The sequence below is a fragment of the Setaria italica genome, chromosome IX (assembly GCF_000263155.2).
Source record: "Setaria italica strain Yugu1 chromosome IX, Setaria_italica_v2.0, whole genome shotgun sequence".
Taxonomy (NCBI): Eukaryota; Viridiplantae; Streptophyta; class Magnoliopsida; order Poales; family Poaceae; genus Setaria; species Setaria italica.
In genome coordinates this window covers 12,194,787-12,217,176 of record NC_028458.1, presented here as the reverse complement: position 1 = coordinate 12,217,176, position 22,390 = coordinate 12,194,787, and the positions used below count along the sequence as shown (strand labels likewise).

General features: G+C 48.3%; 1 protein-coding gene and 1 pseudogene across 1 annotated transcript; both read left to right on the top strand.

Moving 5' to 3' along the window:
- The first annotated feature begins 5,202 nt into the window (after positions 1-5,202).
- LOC111258433 lies at positions 5,203-7,675 on the top strand (annotated as a pseudogene).
- Positions 7,676-16,053: 8,378 nt separating this feature from the next.
- Positions 16,054-16,452, top strand: LOC101767870 (acidic leucine-rich nuclear phosphoprotein 32 family member E-like). The gene has a single exon (XM_004986343.1). The coding sequence runs from the start codon at positions 16,054-16,056 to the stop codon at positions 16,450-16,452; it is 399 nt and encodes a 132-aa protein (XP_004986400.1).
- The last annotated feature ends 5,938 nt before the right edge of the window (positions 16,453-22,390 follow it).

Sequence of the window (22,390 nt, the reverse complement as noted above, 5' to 3'; positions counted from 1 at the left end):
ATTTTTTTTTGTAAAATATTCAAAAGTGGGGAAGGGGGGGGAAATAAACCTCGCCCCCTGTGGGGCGGGGGGGAAAAAAGCCTCACTGGGGGCAAAAGGCACGAGACACCCCGTTCTCAATTTTTTTTTTCACGAAGAATACGTCGGACCGCCACGTTCCTTACGACTTCGACGGTCTCCAGTAGTTAGCCCCCAGGTCCCCCCCCCCCCCCCCCCCCCCCAAGATGGATGCTCACACCCGCACCCGCATAACATTGTGCGTGGTGATGCAAATGTATATTTGATACATTTGTATAATCCTTATAATCTAAAGAAAAAAAGTATGTTTGGAAAGTAAAATGCAAAATACACATTCTTATGTTGCCCCACACGGTTTCTAATAGTGAAAGTATGGCATTAGAAAATATATTTCCCTGACGGTCTAGTTTTTATTATAGCAGTCACTGCATTAGTATTTTTTTTAAAACACATGTAGGGGGGTGTTTGGATACTAGGTGCTAAACTTTAGCAGTATCACGTCGGATGTTCGGATGCTAATTAGGAGGACTAAACATGAGCTAATTGCAAAACTAATTGCACAGATGGAGTCTAATTTGTGAGACGAATCTATTAAGGCTAATTAATCCATCATTAGCAAATGGCTACTGTAGCATCATATTGTCAAATCATGGACTAATTAGGCTTAATAGATTCGTCTCGCGAATTAGACTCCATCTGTGCAATTAGTTTTGTAATTAGCATATGTTTAATACTTCTAATTACTATCCAAACTTCCGATGTGATAGGTGCTAAACTTTAGCAGTTGGTTACCATCGAGGTATCCATAATTAGTTGCAATTGTTTTCCAAGAAAGAGAGGAAACTTTAAAAAAAGGGATAGAGAGAATACCCTAGTAAGAGACATCAAGTTGTGTAACGTTTGGGAACTTCACGCAAGAGCAATAATATTGTTTCACGAGTTCTTTCAGATTTCACTGGTTCGGATGGATGCTCTCCTTGTGCATCAAATTTAGGCCCAACTCAACCATCCATCCCTTCTGGCCTACGGAAAGAGCTCGTGCGGGGTCCAAGTTCCAGCCCTTCTGGCCTTGGACTCGTACATAAAACGCAGGCGTGGGCCGGTTTCGCTGCTCCATGCCGGTTTCAAAGCAGCAGATTGGCAGATTGCGATGGACTCGCGATACATGTGGGAGCTGGACGCCGCCGCCTCCGCCCTCCCGGCCAAGAAGCGTCACCTCCAGGAGACCTTCGAGCGCCTGGCCGCCTGCTCCCCCGCGCCCCTCCCCTTCTGCTGGGAGGACCTCGACAGGCACATCTCCTCCCTCCAGTACTCCGTCACCCTCCGCCTCCGCCAGCTACGGGCTCTCGAGAGATCCCGGCCTGCCGCCGCCGCATTTACGTTGCAGGAGCAGGACGAACAGAAGGTGAGTTCCTCTGCTCCATGTGGCGTCGGTGGACGCGCCCACGCCCAGGCGCAGGCGTCGTCTACAGAAGCTGCAATGCCGGTCGGCCCTGTCTCTCCAAGATCGCCGGCGTTCGCCAAGAGTCCTCCCCCGGCCGCCACGACCCAGGAATTGAGCGAAGAGGCTACCCGCATGGAGATGCAAGTGGCCGAGAAGACATCTCGGCTGCATGTCATGGACGAAGAGGCCGACAAGTCGGGGCTTGCTGCAGGTGGTGGCGTGAGCACAGTTGACAAAATTCAGGAAGGCTCCACGACCAAGATCGCCACTACTGTTCAGCAAGACTTGCCCGCTGCGAAGCGCCGCGCTACCAACTTTGCACCAGCCGGCTCAAGCGGCCGTGAATTTGGCAACAGGCACCGCCAAGCCTCAGTGCACAGCTCTCACGCTGCACAAAAGAGCATCAAACGGGATCCAAAGTATTTTCAGCCAAGGTGGTGTCCCTCGGGCTTATCACGCACACAAAAGAGAAAACTGCAACGAATACGCCAACAAAGATTAATGGAGAAACAAGATGATGATGTGATACATGTGAGAACGCACTCCTTTAAGAAGGAATATAGACCAAGAAAGTTAATTCAACATCACCTTGAGCAAGATCAAGTGTCGTGGCGATAAAATTCCGTAGATCATTGTCCTTAGATGGTTTTGGTCCAAAGATTTTTTTTGGTACACAAAATTTACCAAAAAGACATGGTCATGTTGACGACCAAAATCAGAACATTCAAAGCTAAAACTAGAACATCCGAAAAACGGAATATATTCTGAGTTAAGTGTTGTATAGAAGGTTTTGGCTCAGTTTTCGATGGATTTTTAAATATAAGTTGAACTTCTAATAGGGCAAGACCTCCCACCCTATAAATATAAAGGGTTACGGCCGATTGAAGAGACATCGATTGACAAAATTAATCTGTTTTTATCTATTATTAATACCTTTTATCCCTTTGTCTAACTTTTCCAACCCTAATTGTTGTTCTTCTTATATCTTGATGGTATTGGGGAATGCCCTAACTAATCTGCCAAGTTTAGGACAACCCGGAGGGTGCTTATCCTAATGGGTCCCTGTCTAATGAGTGCTTGATAGTTAGTAATAATCATACATAAAAACTAGAAAATTTGGTTTTAAACCAGAACATCCTTTTTTTTCTTATTGTACCACATTTGATAATTGAAATAGTACCATACATCCCTTCATTATTCTCTTTTCATATCATCCAATTTACTGACATATAGCACAATAATTAATGAGAATGGTACTCCTAATGAGAGTAGTCTCGCATGCATGGTATTGTATTGTTGTTTCCTACTCCCCATCTTAAAACATATATACAAGAGATCCTAGGATTTTTAGGGCAAACTAATTAAGAAGGAAAGGAAAAGAGCATGTGCCGCTCATTAAATCTAGTCTAAACCAACTGATCAGATAACTCAAGACATCCGGCAGGGAAAACAACGGACGACGACGTCGTCTCGCATGACTCCAACCTGGACTGATTGATTCTGTAAACCAAACACGCTGTTAATGTACCCTCGGGCTCCTTATATTTGTGGGAAAAAATGATAGGATCCAATATATTTCCCGGACAGAGAGGGATCGGAGTATGCCAAAATAAAATCTATTGGTCCGTGTGTTTGTATATATAATAGTCGACTCGAGATGTGAATTTTTTCTAGTCTTAGAAATTTATCCCAAGGTGTACTTCTACAAACATACAATCCCCCTCCCTCCCTCAATTAACTCTATCATATGGCATACAAAAATGATATATGGTATACTTTTAATATGCATTGGAAGTGGCTTTAACAGTAAAAACAATGCATCAAGCCATGAAGATTATCGGTGATCATATGAGTTTATTATGACGTGTCGCTAGTTTGCTGCTAACTTATCGAATCATATCCTTGACTATATGGACGTGTGGAGGCTTCTTCAAGAACTTTTACTCAACAAAGGTATGCAAATCTTTATATGGACGTGTGGCGTCAATATGCCGATACCCACCAACCTCTTCTTCTAGAGGCGTCAATGCACAAAGATACGGTAAACTACACGCATTCAAGCAATCCTAGCTCTTGTTTACTTCCCTCCAAACTCCCAACTTTGACACTATGCAAAAAAAAGATTCCCCATCACATCAAACTTGCGGTACATTTATGGAGTACTAAATGTAGACGAAATCAAAAACTAATTGCACAGTTTTGTTGTACTTTGCGAGACGAATCTTTTGAGCCTAATTAGTCAATATTTGGACAATAATTCACAAATACAAACGAAACCTACAGTGTCGCATTTATGGCAAAATGCCAATTTGGCACCTCCCAACTTGGGAAGTACAAATCACTTCTCTGGTATTGAATGGTTCCATTTAATTCAGTCGGTACGGTATGCAACTGTGTCTATATTTGGCCCACATTGGTTCTATATTTTTCTCAAAATATAGACGAGTCAATTATGAGATCCTTTATACAAACTAGTGGAGGTGCCACAGGCGCGGGTTTAAAATGTAATAAAATAAAAATAAGAAATTATAATAAATGTAAATTTGATCGGAAGCTGTCAGATACACAATGATAAATAAATAAAGCTATGCTTGTTTATATTAAAAATGTCCCAAACAAACTAACATTTAAATTGTTAATTGATAGATGGGGAATGTTAGGTTATTATAAGAAACGCTACAACAATAACAAAAATCCAATTCTACTATTAGTGACTGGCATCACACAAAAATAATTCTCTTGTTCCATGTGGATGAAATAAACTGCGATGTACCAGACCAATAAAACCTACTCTGCTGCTACTTCAACCGCAAATCCATGAGGATATGCCATAGCAACCATAAGAGACATGAAAAGCAGCATGTACCGTACTCCTTCAAGCAGTGGGTTGTGGGATAAATTTGGCTACAGGAGGGGTGGAAAAGCACCTTATATATATGAGATAGAGATTGGAAAGGAAAGTATTCATGCTTCAATCAATCAATAAAAAGATTCAATCAATCAATTAATTTGATTGGATTATTGAGCTAATAATTAGAAGGGTTTCAATGTAATTGGAAGGGACGTGACGTTCTGGATTGGTGAGACAACAGAATTGTAATGGGAAGGGTTTCGACATAATTGGCAAACTCAATGTGATCTAATTGTTCCAGATTAGATTAACTGTGATTGATCGTCAATCAATCAATCAATCAATCAATCAATATGATTGGTGATCTAATTGTTCTGAATCAATTTGATTGATTGTCAATCAATTAATTAATTTGATTGGTGGGGATTGGCGCGCGGGAGGGTACGCACGGACGGATACGGAGGAAAGAACGGTGAGAAAAAATAGAGATTTTTAGCAGAAACATTTCCTATCATCTATTTTTTTTTCCCGTCCTCCCGCTCTTCGTCGTATATTTTTATCACTTCCTGACCGCAAGTGAGTCCTTCGTGAGAAGTACGAGGGCTATAAAAATTGTTTTCAATTATGTCGCTTATAATAGATACCATATTGCACCTTCCATCCTCATATTATCCAACGCTCTGACCATGGCAGCTCCTCTCCGGTCTCCCATCTCGTGGTGTTCGTTTCCATGTCAAGCCTCCGGCCACATGACGAGACGGATGTCCTATCGACGGCCCAACTCGACCGTTCGAAATCGCGCACGTTTCGGAACAGGCGGCCTTCTTGGCCTGCTCGGACTCGTCTCGTCCGCAGCTGCCCCGGCTCGAAAGTCGAAACGGATACCGCGATGGACTCGCGAAACGGCAACGCGGCGGCGGCGGCTCCGCTGCCCCAGCACCCGCACGCCCTCCTGGCGCTCCCCGATCTCGACCGGCCGCCGGCGGTCATGGAGATGTGGGAGCTGGAGGCGGTCGCCGCCGCGCTCCCGGCCAAGAAGCGGCGCCTCCGGGAGACCTTAGACCGCCTCGCCGCCTGCGCCCCCGCGCCGCTACCCTTCCGCTGGGAGGACCTCGACACCTACATCTCCTCGCTCCAGTACTCCGTCACCCTCCGCCGCCGCCATCTCCGGGAACCCGACAGGTCCCGGCCCGCCCCGGCTCTTGCCCCTGCTCCGACCGCAGTCTCCGCCTTGCCGTCCGCCACCGGCGACCCGATGCGGGCCCTTGAAAAATCACCGCCCGTCCATGCCCCTGTCCCGATTCCACCCACCGTCTCTGAGCCGGCTGCCACCGTCGGTAACGCCCACAGGCATCGGGCCCTCGAGAAGTCCGAACACGCCCCTGCCCCTGCCCCAGCTCCCGCCGCCGTCTTCGCTCCGGCCGCAACCGGCGTGGACGTCGGAAAAGGCAAGAAAAGGAGGACGTCCCGCCAGGAGACGGAGGCAGACCACGATGCGACGCGCATGCAGGAGCCCCAAGCGGAGATGCCAAAGATACATGAGCACGCAGCGGCGGCGTCTCCGTTGCAGGACATGAATTGCAACGGGACGAAGTCAAGGCCGGTTCCTCCAGGCCCAGCCGCCGCCGACAATGGCCTCGTGGTGGCGGAGCCGAAGGCGAGCGCGGACGCGACAGCGCAGGTGGATTCCGTTCCCGTCAGCAAGATCGCCGTCGTTCTGCAGGAGCTCCCTGGACCTGCCACCGCGTCGCGCCACCTCGAACGCCACAAACCGTGCGAGGCCTACTGGGGGGCTCCCGCTGCAACGTAGTCGTCCGCCCCTCCGCATCCCAGCCTCCGCTGCAGTGTCCGCGGCGCCCGTCATCGGCGGCCAGGATGTGGAGGCAGCCAACCAGAAGATGCAGACGCAGGACGACATGGCGGTCGCCAAGAACACCTCACAGTCACAAGATGGCGGCGAGGCCAAGGGAAGTCCGTGTCGACCTGGCCGCGGCACCGGCAATGGCATGCCATCACTGCCGTCACGATGCAGGCGAACGTGGAAACCATCAGCAAGATCACTGGCGTTCGGCACGAGTTCCCCGCGTCGACGCCCCATGACTCTGGCACGGCTAGTCCTCCAAAGGTCGCTAGCTTTTCGCTGGCCAAGGTGCCAAAGCAGGAGCCGCAGGACATTGAGGAGGTGCCCGACGTGGAGATGGACATAGTGGAGGCCGTGGAACCAAAGCAAGAGCATCCCAACGACGAGGTGCCCGACGTGGAGATGGAGATAGTCGAGCCCGAGGAGATGCAGGCGTTCAAAGAGGACGCGCCAGTGGCCGACGAGGAGGCGTCGTCTCCGCCGCAAGCCAAGGCTCAGAAGGCCGACAAGGTGAGTCCGCTCCCTCTCGCCTGTAGCAATGGCGGCCTTGCACGGGCCGGTGCTCGCGCGGCCACCGCGACGCAGGAGGACGCTGCGGGCGCCACCGTGTGCAGAAGCTCACCCGGCGCCGTGACGCGCGACGCCCCGAACGTTCTGCAGGCTGGCGCCCAGAAGAGCGACGGCGTGCGCACCGCCACGCGCGACAGCGCCTCCAACGCCACCCGACTTGCACCGGCTGGCTCCCAGGACGCCGCCGCCGAGGTGAGTCCGGTTCCTCCATGTAGAGGCAACGGCGTTGCTCAGTCCGGCGCGAGCACAGACGACGCAATGCAGACGGTCGCCGCGTGCAAGGGCGCCGTCGCCGCAGGGCGAGATTCCCTGGCCGCGACGCGGCGTGCCTATAACGCCACCGACCTTGCTATCCCGTCTAGGGGACGGAAAGCCACCGGCCCTTCGCAGGCCATGGCTCCCCCGAAAGCCAGTAACAATAAGCATGTGCTCCAGAAGCAGCACATGACCAAGCAGGGCTACCATGAGCCGATTCATCCAGCACAAAAACAGAACCATTCATTCTCGAGGAACCATGGCGGCCGCCCGGCGGGCTCCCTGCCTGTGCCTGAAGCACAGGCCGCTGCTGCGCAGTGGAGCAAGCATGGAGAGGGAAGAGGCAGTCCGGGGCACGGTGGAATTGCAGCTGCAAAAGGCCTGCAGGGAGCTGGGAGACGGCAGCAGGAACAAGGGCAACGCCAAGGGGAGACCATTCATGTTTTGCAACTAGTGCGGATGCAAGGGCCATTTGGCTGAAAATTGCCGCACGGCGAAGCACCTGGTCGCCCTGTATCAGAGAGCCATGGAGGAAAGAGAGGACAACCAAATCTGCTACAGGTGTGGATGCACGGGCCACTGGTCTCGCAACTGCCGCACGCCAAAACACCTGGTCGACCTCTATCAAAAGGATCGAGCGGCCAAACGTGCAGCATGGGGCACCGGGTCGCCTTAATCGAACAATATCAGATATGGGCATATGGCACAAGGGCTAGGGCTCCAGGATGTTTAGATAAGGGGCTTGCTTTGAGTATTTTCTTGATGAGGAAAGTGCACAGCTAGTCCTAAAACTTGTGAAGCTGTGTCACCCCGGTCTCCAAACTAACAAATCGCTCTTTTGGACCCCTAAACTCTGTTTGGATCTCATTTGCGTCGCTCGCAGGTGTAGACCCGTTATCCGCGATGATGTGTAATGTCAACGTGGCTGCAATGGTGCTAAATTTTAGCACCCCCATTTTAGTCACTTTTAGCCTCTCCTCCTCCCAAACACCTAGGCTAAAATGGAGGGGCTAAATTTTAGCCCCCCATAATCCATTAGCCCTCCAAGAGGTGCTAAAATTGACTAGAAGTGCTAAAAGTGGTCCCCCTCCTCCATTTTTCCACCGGTACCCTCCCCTCTCTCCTCCCCCACGCTCCTCTCTCTCCTCCGCGCCCGGCCTCTGTGGCCCGCGCCGCCCGCCCGCTGCGCCGCCGCCCAACCTCCGCCGCCCGCCGCTCGCCTCGCCGCCGCCCGCGCCGCCCGCCCGCCGCCCGCCGCGCCGCCGCCCGCACCGCTCGCTCGCCCGCCGCCCGCCTCGCCGCCGCCCGGCCTCCGCCGCCCGCGCCGCCCGCCACGCCACCGCCCGGCCTCCGCCACCCGCACCGCACAGCCTCCGCCACCAGCGCTGCCCGCCCACCGCCCGCTGCGCCCCGCGCCCCGACCGGCCCCGCCACCGCTGCCGCTGCCGGATCGAATGTGCCATCCTCATCTGGTGCCCGGCCTCGGCACCGCCGCCTCTGGTGCTGCTCCGTGACGAGCTCGGTCTCCTCCTCCCCGAAGGTGGCCGCGGCACGCGCCGCGCCCTCGGCGATGCCGGCGTCGGGCTCGTCGTCGACGGAGACCGGGATGGAGCCCCAGTCGGCGCCGTAGAGCACGGAGGTGGGGCGGACGTGGAGCAGCACGACGGCATCCCTGGGGCGGAGGTAGTTCTTGACGGCCCACTTGACGGCGAAGGCGGACTCGTCCGAGAGGTCCACCGTGATGCCAGAGCAGTCCGCCTCGCCACTGCCGCTGCAGCCGGATCCGCGCCGCGCCGGCTCATCCCCTGCCCTGCCGCCGCGTTCCGCCGCCTCCTCGGCGCGCTCGCCGGCGACGCTGCTGCTGGCGGCTTGCGCCCCGCGGCCACCCAAGAAGCCCCTGCTGAACTCCAGCTGAGAGGAAAACGGTGGGAGGGGCAGCACAGCAGGGGCAAAAGGGACATTTTACAGAAGAGGTGCTAAACTTTAGCCCTCTTTCCAAACACCCAAGGTGCTAAACTTTAGCCCTTTCATTTGAGGGGGCTAAATTTTAGCCCAAGGCTAAATTTTAGCACCCCTCTCCCAAACAGGGCCTAAATCATCTTGAATCGTTGGCTTAACCCTAGGTTCCAAAATCCCCATCTGTTTGCCTGCGCCGCGCCCCCTGCCACCCCCGCAGTTCCCGACGACACCGGCCAGTAGATCCCGCAATTCCATGGCGCTTGAATCGGCTACCTCAAGTTCGTTCGTGCGACAAAGTCGGCGTTGGAGGCCTGACCTTCCGCTCATCACCTGCACTAAGTGTGGACGCCACACAGTTCTTGAGTTTGCCGTGAAGTCTGATAAGAATGGGAATCGCAGCCACATATTTTACAAGTGCCCTGCTCACAAGGTATGTTTATGTCTTGATTTGCTTTTAAGTCATTTTGTTTGAATTTAGTGTGATTTGAGTTCTTTGATTTGGTGCGTGCTAGCGTGGTTGCCCATTTTGATTCAGGGAGGAGGAATATGTGGACATGGTCAAGAAACAGGAGAGAAATAGAGCTGCTGAGAAAGAACAGAAGCAGAAGAGATTGCAGGAAGAAGAGAAGCACGACAAGTTGCATGAAGAAAAGAAGCATGGCAAGTTCCAGGAAGAAGAGCAGAACCAGTTGAAGGAAGCAGATATGCAGAAGTACATGGAAGAAGAATTAGTTGTTCAGATCAGAGTTTTAGTAGGAATAGGCAAAGAAATTCTAGTTTTTTTTAATTGTGTACTGTTGTATTCTCATGTGCAATATATTTGCTGAACTGAGAAGTTAAAATGGAATTTGGTACTAGTCATGTATGATGTATCAGACAAAATGCATTGTTATGTTGATTCTACAAGAAATGGAATGAAAAGGCTCGCAGATGCTTCACCATTTGCTAAAGATTACTAGCATCCAGAGTGTTTTGATGCATAACTTTATAGAAGTGCACACTAAGTGCTACCTGATCTGGCTAAAGCTATTTTGCTTTCACTATTATACACAAAAGAGCAAGATACAGATTTTCATATCTTGCACAAAATATTAAAGTTCATCACTAAAAAGATTGTGGTTCATGTCTTTCACTTCTGTTGATCTTGTCCCAGATTCTTTGGTGCTACTGACTTTCATCCTCTTTTGCTTCCTGTGTTGGACTTAGCCTTCTTTCCAGCACCATCATTGTTGCTTGTGGATGCCTTCCTCCTTTTTGTTGTTGCTGCCTTGCCTACCTTGGTGTTTGTTGTCAGTGGGGTTGGCCTTGGTAGTGGTTGCTTGGAGATGATGTATTGACTGTTAGGCAATGGCCCAAGAGGCTGATTGTATTGCATTGTAGATTGAGTAGTATCCTACAAAACAAGTGTTAGATTGACATGGTTAAGAAGGTAGCATTGCTTGTGGTTGGACAAAATAAACTGTACTTGTGAAAGCATCTATGTCAGCAAGGTTGTACTTGCTTGTGTCATTGGCACCTCAACATCTTCATGTGTGATGTTCTGGTTGATAGGCTCAACAGCAGCTTGTTGTGTGACTAAAGTGTAGCAGCTTCCACAGCAGCTTGTTCAGTCTCTAATTGTAGTCTTGCTTGTGTTTCTGCAACAAGCTTTTTTTCCTCTTCTGAAGTGAACCCCATCTTTTTCAGACTGCAACCGCCACTATTGTGGTAAGCCTCTGAACAGTGCTTGCAATGTATTGTGACACCATGCTTAGACAATTTAGGTCCATATTTCCCTTGTATTTTTTGAGGTTGTTTCTTCCTGTGCTTTGGTGCCCTGCCTATCTTTTTCTCATAGACTGGAGGAAGCACTTCTGGTCCATTGACACATGCCCACTCACTTTTAGCAAGGCCAAATGCTGAACTCATATGCCTTCATGAATGTTTCCATTGAATAGTAATTAGGAAGCACTAATTCAGACCTAATCCTCTTATGCCTTAAACAAGCAATGGCATGGCAGCAACGCACACCAGTCAATTGCCACTTTCTGTAGTCACAAATCTTAGCTTGAATGTAGACAATGTTCTGATATTCCTTGAATTGCACATGAAACATACCACTTCTTGAAGGCAAAGCATAGCATAAGTTGGCAAATTCTGCATTTTTGGCCACCTTTTTTCTAATCTTAGGGAAGAAGCCTCCTTGAAAGTCTTCTGCTAGTTCTTTTTGCTTGTTATAGTGCCTTGTCATGAGCTGACACTTTATCCTCTCAAACATGCTAAGAATTAGGAGCTCTCTAGCCTCTAGTATGTAACTGTTGAACATCTCACAGTTGTTGTTCAACAGAATGTCATATTTGGGGAAGTCAGAAAAATAAGCCCTTACTCATGTATTGGGAGCCATCTTATCTAACCATTTGTAAGCATCTTCATTCAAAGCCTTCATCTTTTCCATGTGTCTGGTCCACTAGTGAATTGAAGATGACCTTGCACATTCCCATAGTTAATTCTTCAGAATCTCACCCTTGAATTTTTTCTTGGAAATTTGAATACAGGTGCCTCACACAAAACCTGTGTTCTAATTCAGAGAATACCTGCTGCACAACTGGGATTAGTCCTTGCACGTTTTTAAAAAAAATAGTTAGTGAGGATTTCAAGATGCACATCACATAATCAATATGGAGATTTCAAGATGCGCACATCACATACCTTTTGCTTGTTTGTCATAATTGTCCAAGGATATGTGTTGTCTATCTTTAGATCATCCTTTAGAGTTTCCAAAAACCATTTCCATAAAGCAAGTGACTCTACCTCCACAACAGCCATTGCAATAGGATATATACAATCATTAGGATCAATGCCTACTGCTATCAGAAACTGACTTCTAAACTTGGTCTTAATGTTACATCCATCTAGATAGATCATGGGCCTGCATCCAGTCAAAAAACACCTCTTGCATGCATCCAGTGACATGTAACATGTACTGAACAAGTTTTTAGCACAATTTAAGTAGAATGTGCTCCCAAGATTGCTTCTTCTCAACTCTTCAGCATAGTCCCACAAGTATTTGTACTACTGGACTTCATCTCCATGAATAGAACTCAAAATCAGCCTTCTTGCTCTAGCAAGCTTGATCCTAGAAATGGTCAAGTTCAAATCTTTTTGGGCTGTCTTGCCAAAGCTGGTGATGCTCATCTTCTCATTGGCTCTACATAAATTAGTGTACTTACTAACCAACCACCTAAAAGTGCACCTCCTAAGTACCCACTCTTTCTGACAATTGTGAACTTCATAGTATGTCTTCACAACAAATGACCGAACCTTCTATCCAATGAAGCATATAAGGTCCATGGATAACCTTCAGCACGATGACCCTTTATCCTTCTGTTGTCATTCCTGGGCAGTAGTATTTCAACCCTGTTCCTCACACTGTATTCTATAATTGCCTCTCTCAACTTTTTAGCAGATTGAAACACTTGTCCAACAAATAATGTTGGATTATTGATGTCCTCTTCATTCCAAGATTTGAACTTCAGCCTATCTCCCCCATCTGAATCTGGCAGCTCCAAGCCGTCATCATCACTATCCTCATCATCATTGACTTGTGCAAGTCTATTTATCTCATATGACTTCAGTTTGCTTCCTCTTGCTTTCTTATTATCCCTCAGACCCTTCACATCCATTTCAACAGCATCCTCCAACAAGTCCTTATCACTAGCATCTATGTCATTATCACTGTCTATGAACTTCTCATCATGCTCATATTCCTTGTACTCTTCCTGAATAAGACCATCTTGCTCAACTCTACCTTTCTTCAAGCCAGTATAGGACAGTGGTAATTTCTCACTAGTTTTCCTCTCAATATTACAACTTGATTGGCAACCACATCTTCCCAATCAAGACCTCCCGTGTTGTCATCATGATCAATAAACACTACTAAAGTCCTAAACTTCTGTATCACTGATGCCATCACATTGGTGTCATGGTCAGAAGCTATCACTCTCAGTCCATCAGCTAAGGTCTTCCTTGGTAACAACCAATAATACTTGATGTTGCTATTACTCACATAATCAAGCTGCTAAACAAAATTCTCGAACCACAAAGGACTCCAAGTATCAGTCTCAATCCTATCAGACCAATCAATCTTCTCACCCATATATGACCTCAGATGACCAAATCCAACAAAGAAACCCCCATGGTGAACCTCAATATTGAACTCATATGAACCAGGACTTACAATGCACAAGCAAATCAAATTGATTAGATACAACCTCTCGAAAGTTTGAGTTTTTCCCCGAAATTCTAAAATCCATATCAAAGCCAAAACCCTAACAAATTATCCCCAAATCAACAATCCCATCTGCCAAATCCAAGTTTTTCAATTCAATATTCTAGAATCACACCCTAAAATCCAATCACTACAATCGATATGGTAGAGAAATCAGAGTACTCACCGTAGTTCAGAGCCGGCTCCCCTCTGCCTCGTAGTCTCGCCACCATCTTGTTGCGGCGGCAGCCTACGCCACCTTCAGTGCTTCCTTCTGCATGGCCTTCCTCTTTTCCTCCCCAATCACCGCCGTGCTCCCTCCCTTTGTTCATCCCCGATCACCCCGCGCAGACCCTCGTTGACCCTGTGAAGCATCCCCACATCATCGGAGACTAAATGTGAAACAAATATTAGTCCCAGGAGGTTGATAACACATTTATTTGATAGATGGTTCATAAACCGTACAAATCCCGAGGGAGTGGGCGCGAAAGCCACGTCGAAATGATAAGTAAATAAACAACAGCAGCGAGCCAAGCTACTGTCAAGAGACATCACTCGAGACTACATGGCAGCGGAAGCATTCTGCAAGAGCCAACACCACAGGCAGCGTTGGGTGCGGAAGCGACCTCCTACTCAAAATCCTCAGCGAGGAAGTCCGGATCTTTCTCTGAAGCAACAAAACAAGGGTGGGTACAAAAGTACTCGACAAGTCCAACCCCATCCAAGAAGGGGGATACAACCAAGAATATGCACAGGATATAACAAGAATAAGACTTAAGGTTTATTTGGAATAAAGGTAGATTTTAACACATGCAAGGGTTTATTTTCAAAAGGATTTTCGCAAAGCATTTCTTTAGTAACCAAATCATTAAGTGGGGTTGATCCTACACAAAGGATCCAATTTTTAATGCTACCGGACTTCCCGTCCGCAGTAGCTCACGCCACAACTGCCGGACACTTCCAAAATCCAACACACACCATGGAAATCATTCGTCTCCCAAACACTAGTCATGTGACCAAGTTGTCACTCGTCCAATGCTGTGGACACGGCTACCCGGATAGGTTTTAACTCTGCAGATGTTGTACACTTTACCCACAAGTAGGGTACCACAACATGATCACCTTAGTGTCAGTGCAGATCCTATCAGAGCCATTACCCACCTTAGTTAAGCCTGACTAGCCAACACGGAAGCAACCAAGGGGTTAATGACCTACCAACGAGGTATCAACTGGGATCTAAGTTCACACAGCTCTTACTCCTTCTCCATGGTCTCTCGTTGCTCGCCAGCTCTCCTGATGGCTAACAGACTAGCTAGTGGGATTTATGCTAAGCTGTTACCGCGTACAACGGTCGAATGGTTGCACGATAAACTGGGTTAGGCAAGATGATACATCAACTCGGTCCTTAACCATGACAAGATGGATATCTCCCAACCTACTCAACCACACCTTTGTTCATTGTAGTCATGATTGAATTGTGATAAGTAACAAGGTCCTAAGCCTTCTAGCAGTAATTATCATCCAAATAGAGTAAGTCATATTTAGAGATAATTATAGGATATTAAGGAATAATCATAACAATCAAAGGGTGGCTATCCAATCGTGTTTCAGTAGTAAAACAATATGCTATTTTTGTAAAACATGCCAATAGGTTGTGTTTGAAAAACTAGGATAAATATGCATCAAAGGATGAGATTGGACTTGCCGTCCTCAAAGTCTTCCGGGAGTTCCTGCTCGCGGTACGAGTCTTCAGGCTCGGGCTCACGGTACTAGGCTTCAAGCTCCTCTTTGGGCTCCTCCGCGGTCACTGTGCGATCTACGACACACAAGCAAGTGCACAATAAGAGAAGATAAAGTTTTACCCGTTGAGTTCGAAGGGAGGGAGTGACTAAAAATATGAAATGAGGAGTATTTTCTGGGATCTTGTAGATGACTCGGTGGAAATATATTTAAGAATGACGTGGTCGAATTTGGGTTTCATTGGAGGAAATTTGGTGCATAATATGACGAGGCAAAGGTATTCTTGGAGCCGAAATAGAGGATCAGGGGCTTATTTGTAAGGAGTTAGGGACTTGCTTGTAATTATTTTTGGAGGTGGAACAGTTTTTGATGAAAATGGCAAAGAGAGAGGTGGGAGGGTTTGGATGCAAAAAAGAAATAAGTGGATGGGTGAAAATGCAAAACAGAGCTTTCTTCTTCCTTGAGACAGAATGTCACGGGAAGAAACAGGAGGAAACAGCCTGGTTGGGGAGAGACGGTGCTGGGGCACTCCGGCGACTGGGAAGAGGGGGAACATGGAGAGGAGACCGAGGGGGTTCGATTCCTCTCCTTACCTTGGGCTGAGGCGGCTGGTGGAGGCAGCTCCGCGACGGTGGGCGGGAGATAGCGGGAGCGGCAATGGAAGCACAAGAACGAGGGGGAGTTGGCCGGGAAGCTCGGTGGTGGAGTGAAGAGCGGAGCAGAGGCCCTTTTATAGGCCGGAGGCGAGGTGGAGTGGACTGTCGATGGGCGTCGCATAGGAACGGGCGAAGTTAATGGCTGCTGGGATGCTCGAGCATAGGAGGCGCATAGGACGATGGCGTGATGAGGTGGAGCTCCGCATGCGCGACGTGGCAGGGTTGGGCTCGCATGACGAGGCGAATAGGGATGCAGTGGCGATGCGCATGGATGGCGTGGTCGGGCACTGGCGGCGAGCTGTTGGTGCAGCACGGCGGCGTCGAGGCGCGCCTGGTGCAGTGACCGCAGCCAGACAAGGCCGCCTGCCCTGCACCCACTGCTGCCAGACGAGGCCGCAGGAGGTGGTGGAAGTGGAGGAGGAGGTGCTGGTGGAACAAGAGGAAGAGGTGGTGATGGAACAAGAGGAAGAGAAGGCGGATGAAGAGATGCAGGAATGTGACGACAACGAGGCAGGCGATAAGATTGGCAAGGATGGTAAGGATGAGAAGGAGGACAGAGATGAGGTGCTGGAGGAAGAGGAAGTTGTGGAGGCGGCCGACGACAGGATTGGCAATGAAATGAAGGATGACAAGGATGGTGACGAGGAGATGCGGGTGGCCAATGGGGAGGAGCAGAGTACCGAAGATGGTAAGAGGGCCTCTCAGGACAAGAAGGATGCCAACATGGAGGAGGAGCAGAGTATGGAAGATGTGAAGAAAGCCTCTCTGGACAAGGAGGTGGATGCCAACATGGAGGAAGAACAGGATACTCACATGGAGAAGGCAGCGACCAAGAAGGCATCCGCACTGTAGGGTGAGGAGCAAGAGGTTTTGCGGTGAGAAGTAGGTGGAAGAAGAAGAGCAGGAGGCTCACGAGGAGAAGCAGGATACCAAAAACACAACAGAGGAAAAGGGGGAGCAGGCCAAGAGGGTGCCTCGAGACCAGGGTAGTCAAGCTTGTCCAGGTCCAGTTGAATTTAATGATCTTGCTGCAGCATTCACAAACATGAATGCGCTGAGGTTGGTCAAGCTCATACATACCAATGTCGGGCTTAGTTCAGAGTTCCATGTTGCAATGCATCATGCCCCACATGGTGCAGCACTGTCTCTCCGTGTAATTAAATTATTCCTACATGACAAGACGCTGAAGACCAACAAGGTCGTGTTGGGCTAATTCAAACAGTACCTGAAGTTGTTACCAAGCTTTCTACAGATTCTCTTGAGCAGGCAAAGTGGTTGTCGGTATTTTATACCGGCAAGGTTGCCGATCTAAAACACCGACAGCTGGCGCGCCAGGTAGGGGGTACCCTAGGTGGTCTTTTATGCGGTAAGGGTCGTCGAGAATCAAGGAATCAATGGTGACGCACGGAACACGATTTACACTGGTTCGGGCCGCTAGATCACGTAATATCCTACGTCCTGTGTGTTGGTTTGTATTGATGTCGAGAGATAGATCGATGATGATAGACCTGATGTCTTGAGGGGGGTCCCTGCCCGGCCTTATATACGCGGGAGGGTAGGGTTACAAGTCTGAGTCCTAGTCGGGTACTATTACAGAGTTCTACTCGGTATTGGCCCGAGTAGTTTTCCATAATCATACAAGACTAGTCCGAGAAGGATACGCCCATCCTTGTTCTGATCTCGTCCGAGTACGTCCCTTGGTGGGCCGTCCAAGGCCTACTCGTGGACCTGGGGAGTATGCCCGACAATGGCTAGCTACGGGTTGGAAGGAGATGATCGACAATCCGCGGAGCTGCACGTCCCTAGGCAGCCTGGCCTCGTGGGGCTTGCTCAACTTCCTCAGCTCATATAACATTGTATCAGAGTTTGACACGAAGGAGATCTTCCGTATCTTTGGTACCATCCCACGCAAACAACAGAGGAACCATTCCGTGCTCTTTAAGGGTCTCGGACTTGACGATAGGATCCCAAGTACGGTTGTGCCTTTTATCATTGTTAATCATAATTATGTTAATACACTTCTGCTCATACATGATATGACAATGTTACCGCTGCTGATAAGAGAACATGTGCTGTGCGTATTATGCTTTTGGCCTTCAATAAGAGAATCATTACTTCAGGAGCGAGTCCTTGATGTAAGATGCATTTGTTGTGCCCCCTATTTCTGGTTCAGTGAACAAACATGCATGAAAAAAAATAACGTGGTGTTTTATAGTCCAATGCAGAATGCACTCACCAAGAATTGTTTTTATATTAGCTTGGGAGACAGTATGTTAAAGTTTGCTTGAGTCACATTGCAGCATCATATCTTCCTAACTACATTATATTGCACTCCTGCAAAGGCTTAAGAAATACTTTGTGCAGGAAAGTTAGTCTTCATAATAAATTTGGCTGAAATGTTGACCAAATTCTTAAGCAAACTTATACTTTCAGATAACTTGTGTTAACATCAGTTGAAGAGGCTTTAAATCTGCTCATAATTTAATTTTCAGATGAAGGACCGAAAGAGCGACCAGAGGGGGGTGAATGGGAGCCTATAAAAATTCTCAACAAAATCAAGGCCTATGTCCCAAATGCAACCCCACACCACACCGTGCGTTCTATCGTCAAGATGACGCAAGTCAACTCGTGACAAGCTCACCCTAGGAACGATAAGAGAACGCTCAAATCACAGCGGAAACATAGCATGAATTGATTTCATTACTAACCACTTACTAAACTAAGCATGCAAGAAGAAACAATTAATTTAAAGACCTAAGCATGATTAGCAAGAGTCAAAACTAATCAAGTAGCTAAATAGGAATTAACTACCAAGGTGCATGAATTAATAAAAGACCAAAGGAATGAGCTCACTGTAGCTAATCTGCTCCTTGCGTGGACTTCCTAAACCTGGTGACCTACCTGACGCACGAACCTGAGACTCCCCTGTGTTGGCCCACGTGCTTGTGCTGGGCCACAAGCGAGCATGCGCTCTAGGCTGCTTGGCACGCGCGAGCTAGGCCAAGCCTGCTGCTCAGCTTTGCACGCTGGGCCGTCTGGCACGTGCGAACTGGGCCGACTTTGCTCAAGCCTGCACGTTGTTGCCGGTTCGGCCTGCGTTGCACACGAGCGTGTTGCTCCTGCTGTTGCGAATCGCTTTGCTCAACGCCTGCACAAGGAAGAACAGAAAGAACCGAAGAACACAACAAGAACGCCGGCCACACTTCAATCCAAAATTCCTTTCTCGATACTCCACGATTTGACACGAAACTTGAGATAAGGATGCAATACCCCAAGGTCAAATAGATCCATGAGACAACTCTCAAAAAACTCAAGTATTCATCACTAATCTTGGAGAAAACCGAAACCCTAATTCAAGAACACGATTTGGGAAAAACTTAAAATCAAGCCGAATTCGTGAGCGATTTGGAGGAGGATCATATCAAAGATGCTCTCCAAGGTCCTAGCAACATTTCCCTTCAACCTATCTCATGAGATTCGGGCTCAAACATGATGAACGAAAATTCCGCAAAAATAGCTCCGAAAATAGGGAAAAAGAAAAACGCTCGGGAATCAAAGATTTAGCACGATTTGAGACAACAAACAAAGCTAAATCACGAGAACATCTTCTATACAAGATGAGGACTAGCCTCCACCCTTCATCCACCCACTAAAGATGAAGAAATCAAGATAAAAGAGTAATCACTCTCTAATCTTCCTCTCTCCTCTCACTTTAAGCACATGACTAGCCTCTAAGCTAAAAGATAATGAGTTGCTAAGCCAAGGGGTTCTGAAATAACCAGCCCCCCATCCCTATTTATAGTCCAGGACGAAAGACTATACTACCCCTACAGCTACAACTAAGATAACTACCCACGCAGGGGCATTTTGGTCCAAGTTTTTATCCGCGCACCGGACGGACACGCCGCCTTCACGACTTTGCTTCGCCTCGACGCAAGCTTCGCGATGACACCAAGTGCCCTCCTTCTTGAAGCTCCGGCCGCACCGGGCTCACCCCCGGTTTTGAGGCACAAACCGGGAAACCTGCCTGCGCGGTGGTTTTGAGGCCCAAACCACCCAAACCGTCCATCTTCGCTTGGCCGCTACGCGACCTCCTTGATGTCAACACGTGTCCGGCCTCTGCCAAGCCTCCCGCTCGACTCGACCGACGTCATCTCCATCTCGTCATGTTCTCTCGTCGTTCCATGCACCATGTGGACCGCCCGTGACTCCGCGCGGACTACTCGGGTCCATCGGTCCAAGCGTACTCGCGTTCATCCTTCACCGCCCTTGGTCCATCGGTATGAACCTTTCGCTTGACCTTCACCGCACGCCATCGACTGTCACGTCGCATCCTACACCTCCACATCACAAGCCAAGAGCAACATCAATCCAACACAACGTTGTCAATCACTCATCATCCAAGGGTGACCACCATTGGTCCTCAATCTCCCTCTTGATGAGTGCATTGACAACACCCCACAAATTCATAGTATTGAAACAGAAAACAAGAAACTCAAAATGGAAAATCTCAGTCCCCTAAGATAAGGGCAACGGCTCTACACAACTGAGACAAAATTATGTGATCCCTCAAGAAGAGGCAGAAAATGGGCTCAACACCAATCACATGAAAATCCAAACTCAAATAAAAAACCGGCTACTCAAGAAGAGGTAAACAGCTCAACGTGACCGGTACAAGAGCATAAGAGCATAACAAGAGTATAACAACAACTCATAAATACTCCCCCTGAACATATGCACTCCCCCTGAAATCATGCATACATGCAAGGTCTCCCCCTTGATAGATGAAAGAGTTTGTGTAGATTTCTCTCCCCCTTGTTGACAATGCAACATCAAGAAAAGCATGAAAGCACAAAGTGCATGCCATGAAAATGTAGAACCTAAAAAGCTTCTCAAATATATCACAATGCACTCTCAAAGGCTACTAGGAAGATAAAGCTTGATAGATCATAAGAAACAATAGCATCGCCAACAAGATGATATCAAGTTACAACAGTAGAGGTGAAGAAAGTATCAAGTTTTAGCAATGTATAAAAAGATCACCACATGAGCATTTACCTAGTTAAGAATCACCCAAGCAAGAATAGACTAGTCCATCAAGAGCTCATACTAGGAAAATCCATTCTCAACAAGAGATCATTGCAAACACCCACATATGCATCCCAAGTCATGTTTAAAGCTTGTTGAAACCAAGTGTCTACTTCTTTTGGTAGACATCTTGTAACAACTAAGCAAGCAATAATATCACATTAAGCACAAAAACTTGGTGAATTTATGAAGTTTTCAGCATATTTCTTTTCAGTATTCACACAAAGCAAAATACATGAAGTGCATTTGAGGCACAAAGAAGCCATGCTTCCCCTAGGGGTGCATCATGGGCTAAACATTTGCAATGATACCTAGATCTTTGACCCAATTGAAAAGAACATGGATTCCAAACATAAGCTAGATATGGAACCAGTATTCAACCAAGGGCAAACCATAACCAAGCATCTACTCATGGGTGATAAGCAAGTAATAGAGTAGAATTTAGCATTGAATTTCAAAAACAATTATCTCAACAAGTATACAATATCATCAAGAGCATAACTGCACATTGCATCAAAATCACCAACCACAGCACTAGCTCACAAGTAGCATAAGGGAGTACACAAGATATATAGGAGAAGCTCATCTAGTGCAACATGATACAAAATGCAATATGATACAAAATGCATGGAAACTAAGCTAAAATGATACAGATGAACAACATGCCACACCCAAATGTGAACTAAGGTAAAGCATGACATGATGTTCATATGTATCATCCACCACAATATATCACAAAAGATAGCATGATAAGATATACATGAAGAACTCAAAGCTATCATGAAGAAGTGGCTATCCTACCATGTTTTGTACAAAAATGATACAAGTATAATACAAGAGAAGCTCCAAAAACCCAACTCAGAAAGGAAAGCAAACACCCAACTCCCCCGCAAACGAGCAAAAGTGGCTTGATCCAGGGGTTTGGTGAAAATGTCCGCGAGTTGGTTTTGGGTAGCAACATAGCCAAGGTCAATATCCCCTTTCTCAACATGATCTCTCAGAAAATGATATCTCACATCAATGTGTTTAGTTTTTGAGTGGAGAACGGGGTTCTTGGCTACACTAATGGTTTACCTCTTCTTGAGGAGCTGGTTTTTGATTTGAATTTGGATTTTCATGTGATTGGTGTTGAGCCCGTTTTCTGCCTCTTCTTGAGGAATCACATGATTTTGTCTCAGTTGTGTAGAGCCGTTGCCCCTTTCATGTCCCCCTCCCTCCCTTCCCACACCAGCCCCCGCTCCTCCCGCTCCTGCGCCGGCCGTCACCCCCTCCATCTCCTTACGCCGCCGGCCGATCCTCCCTCTTCCGTGCCGCCAGCCGCCCCCTCCCTCCCTCTCCCACGCCAGTCGTGCCCCTCCATCTCCTCGTGCCGCCAGCCACCCCCTCCCTCCCTCTCCCGCGACGGGGATCAAGCTCGCTCGGCCGCAGCAAGGCTCGAGCTCGCTCACTTGACCGGGCGGGGCTCGAGCTCACCCGGGCGGCCGCGGCGGGGATCGAGCTCGGCCAGCGGTGGCGGAGCTCCCCCTAGGCGCTCATTCTCGCGCAGCCGCGCTCGCCTCCCTTGCCCGCGCCCGAACGGAGCAGAATGGCGTCAAAGTGAAGATGGTCCGCTCGATTTGTGCGGACCATCTCGACCTGGATCTGAAGGGAATATTCCATGTAGGTTGGACCCAATCCAACCCGAATCAACTGAATAGCTGAA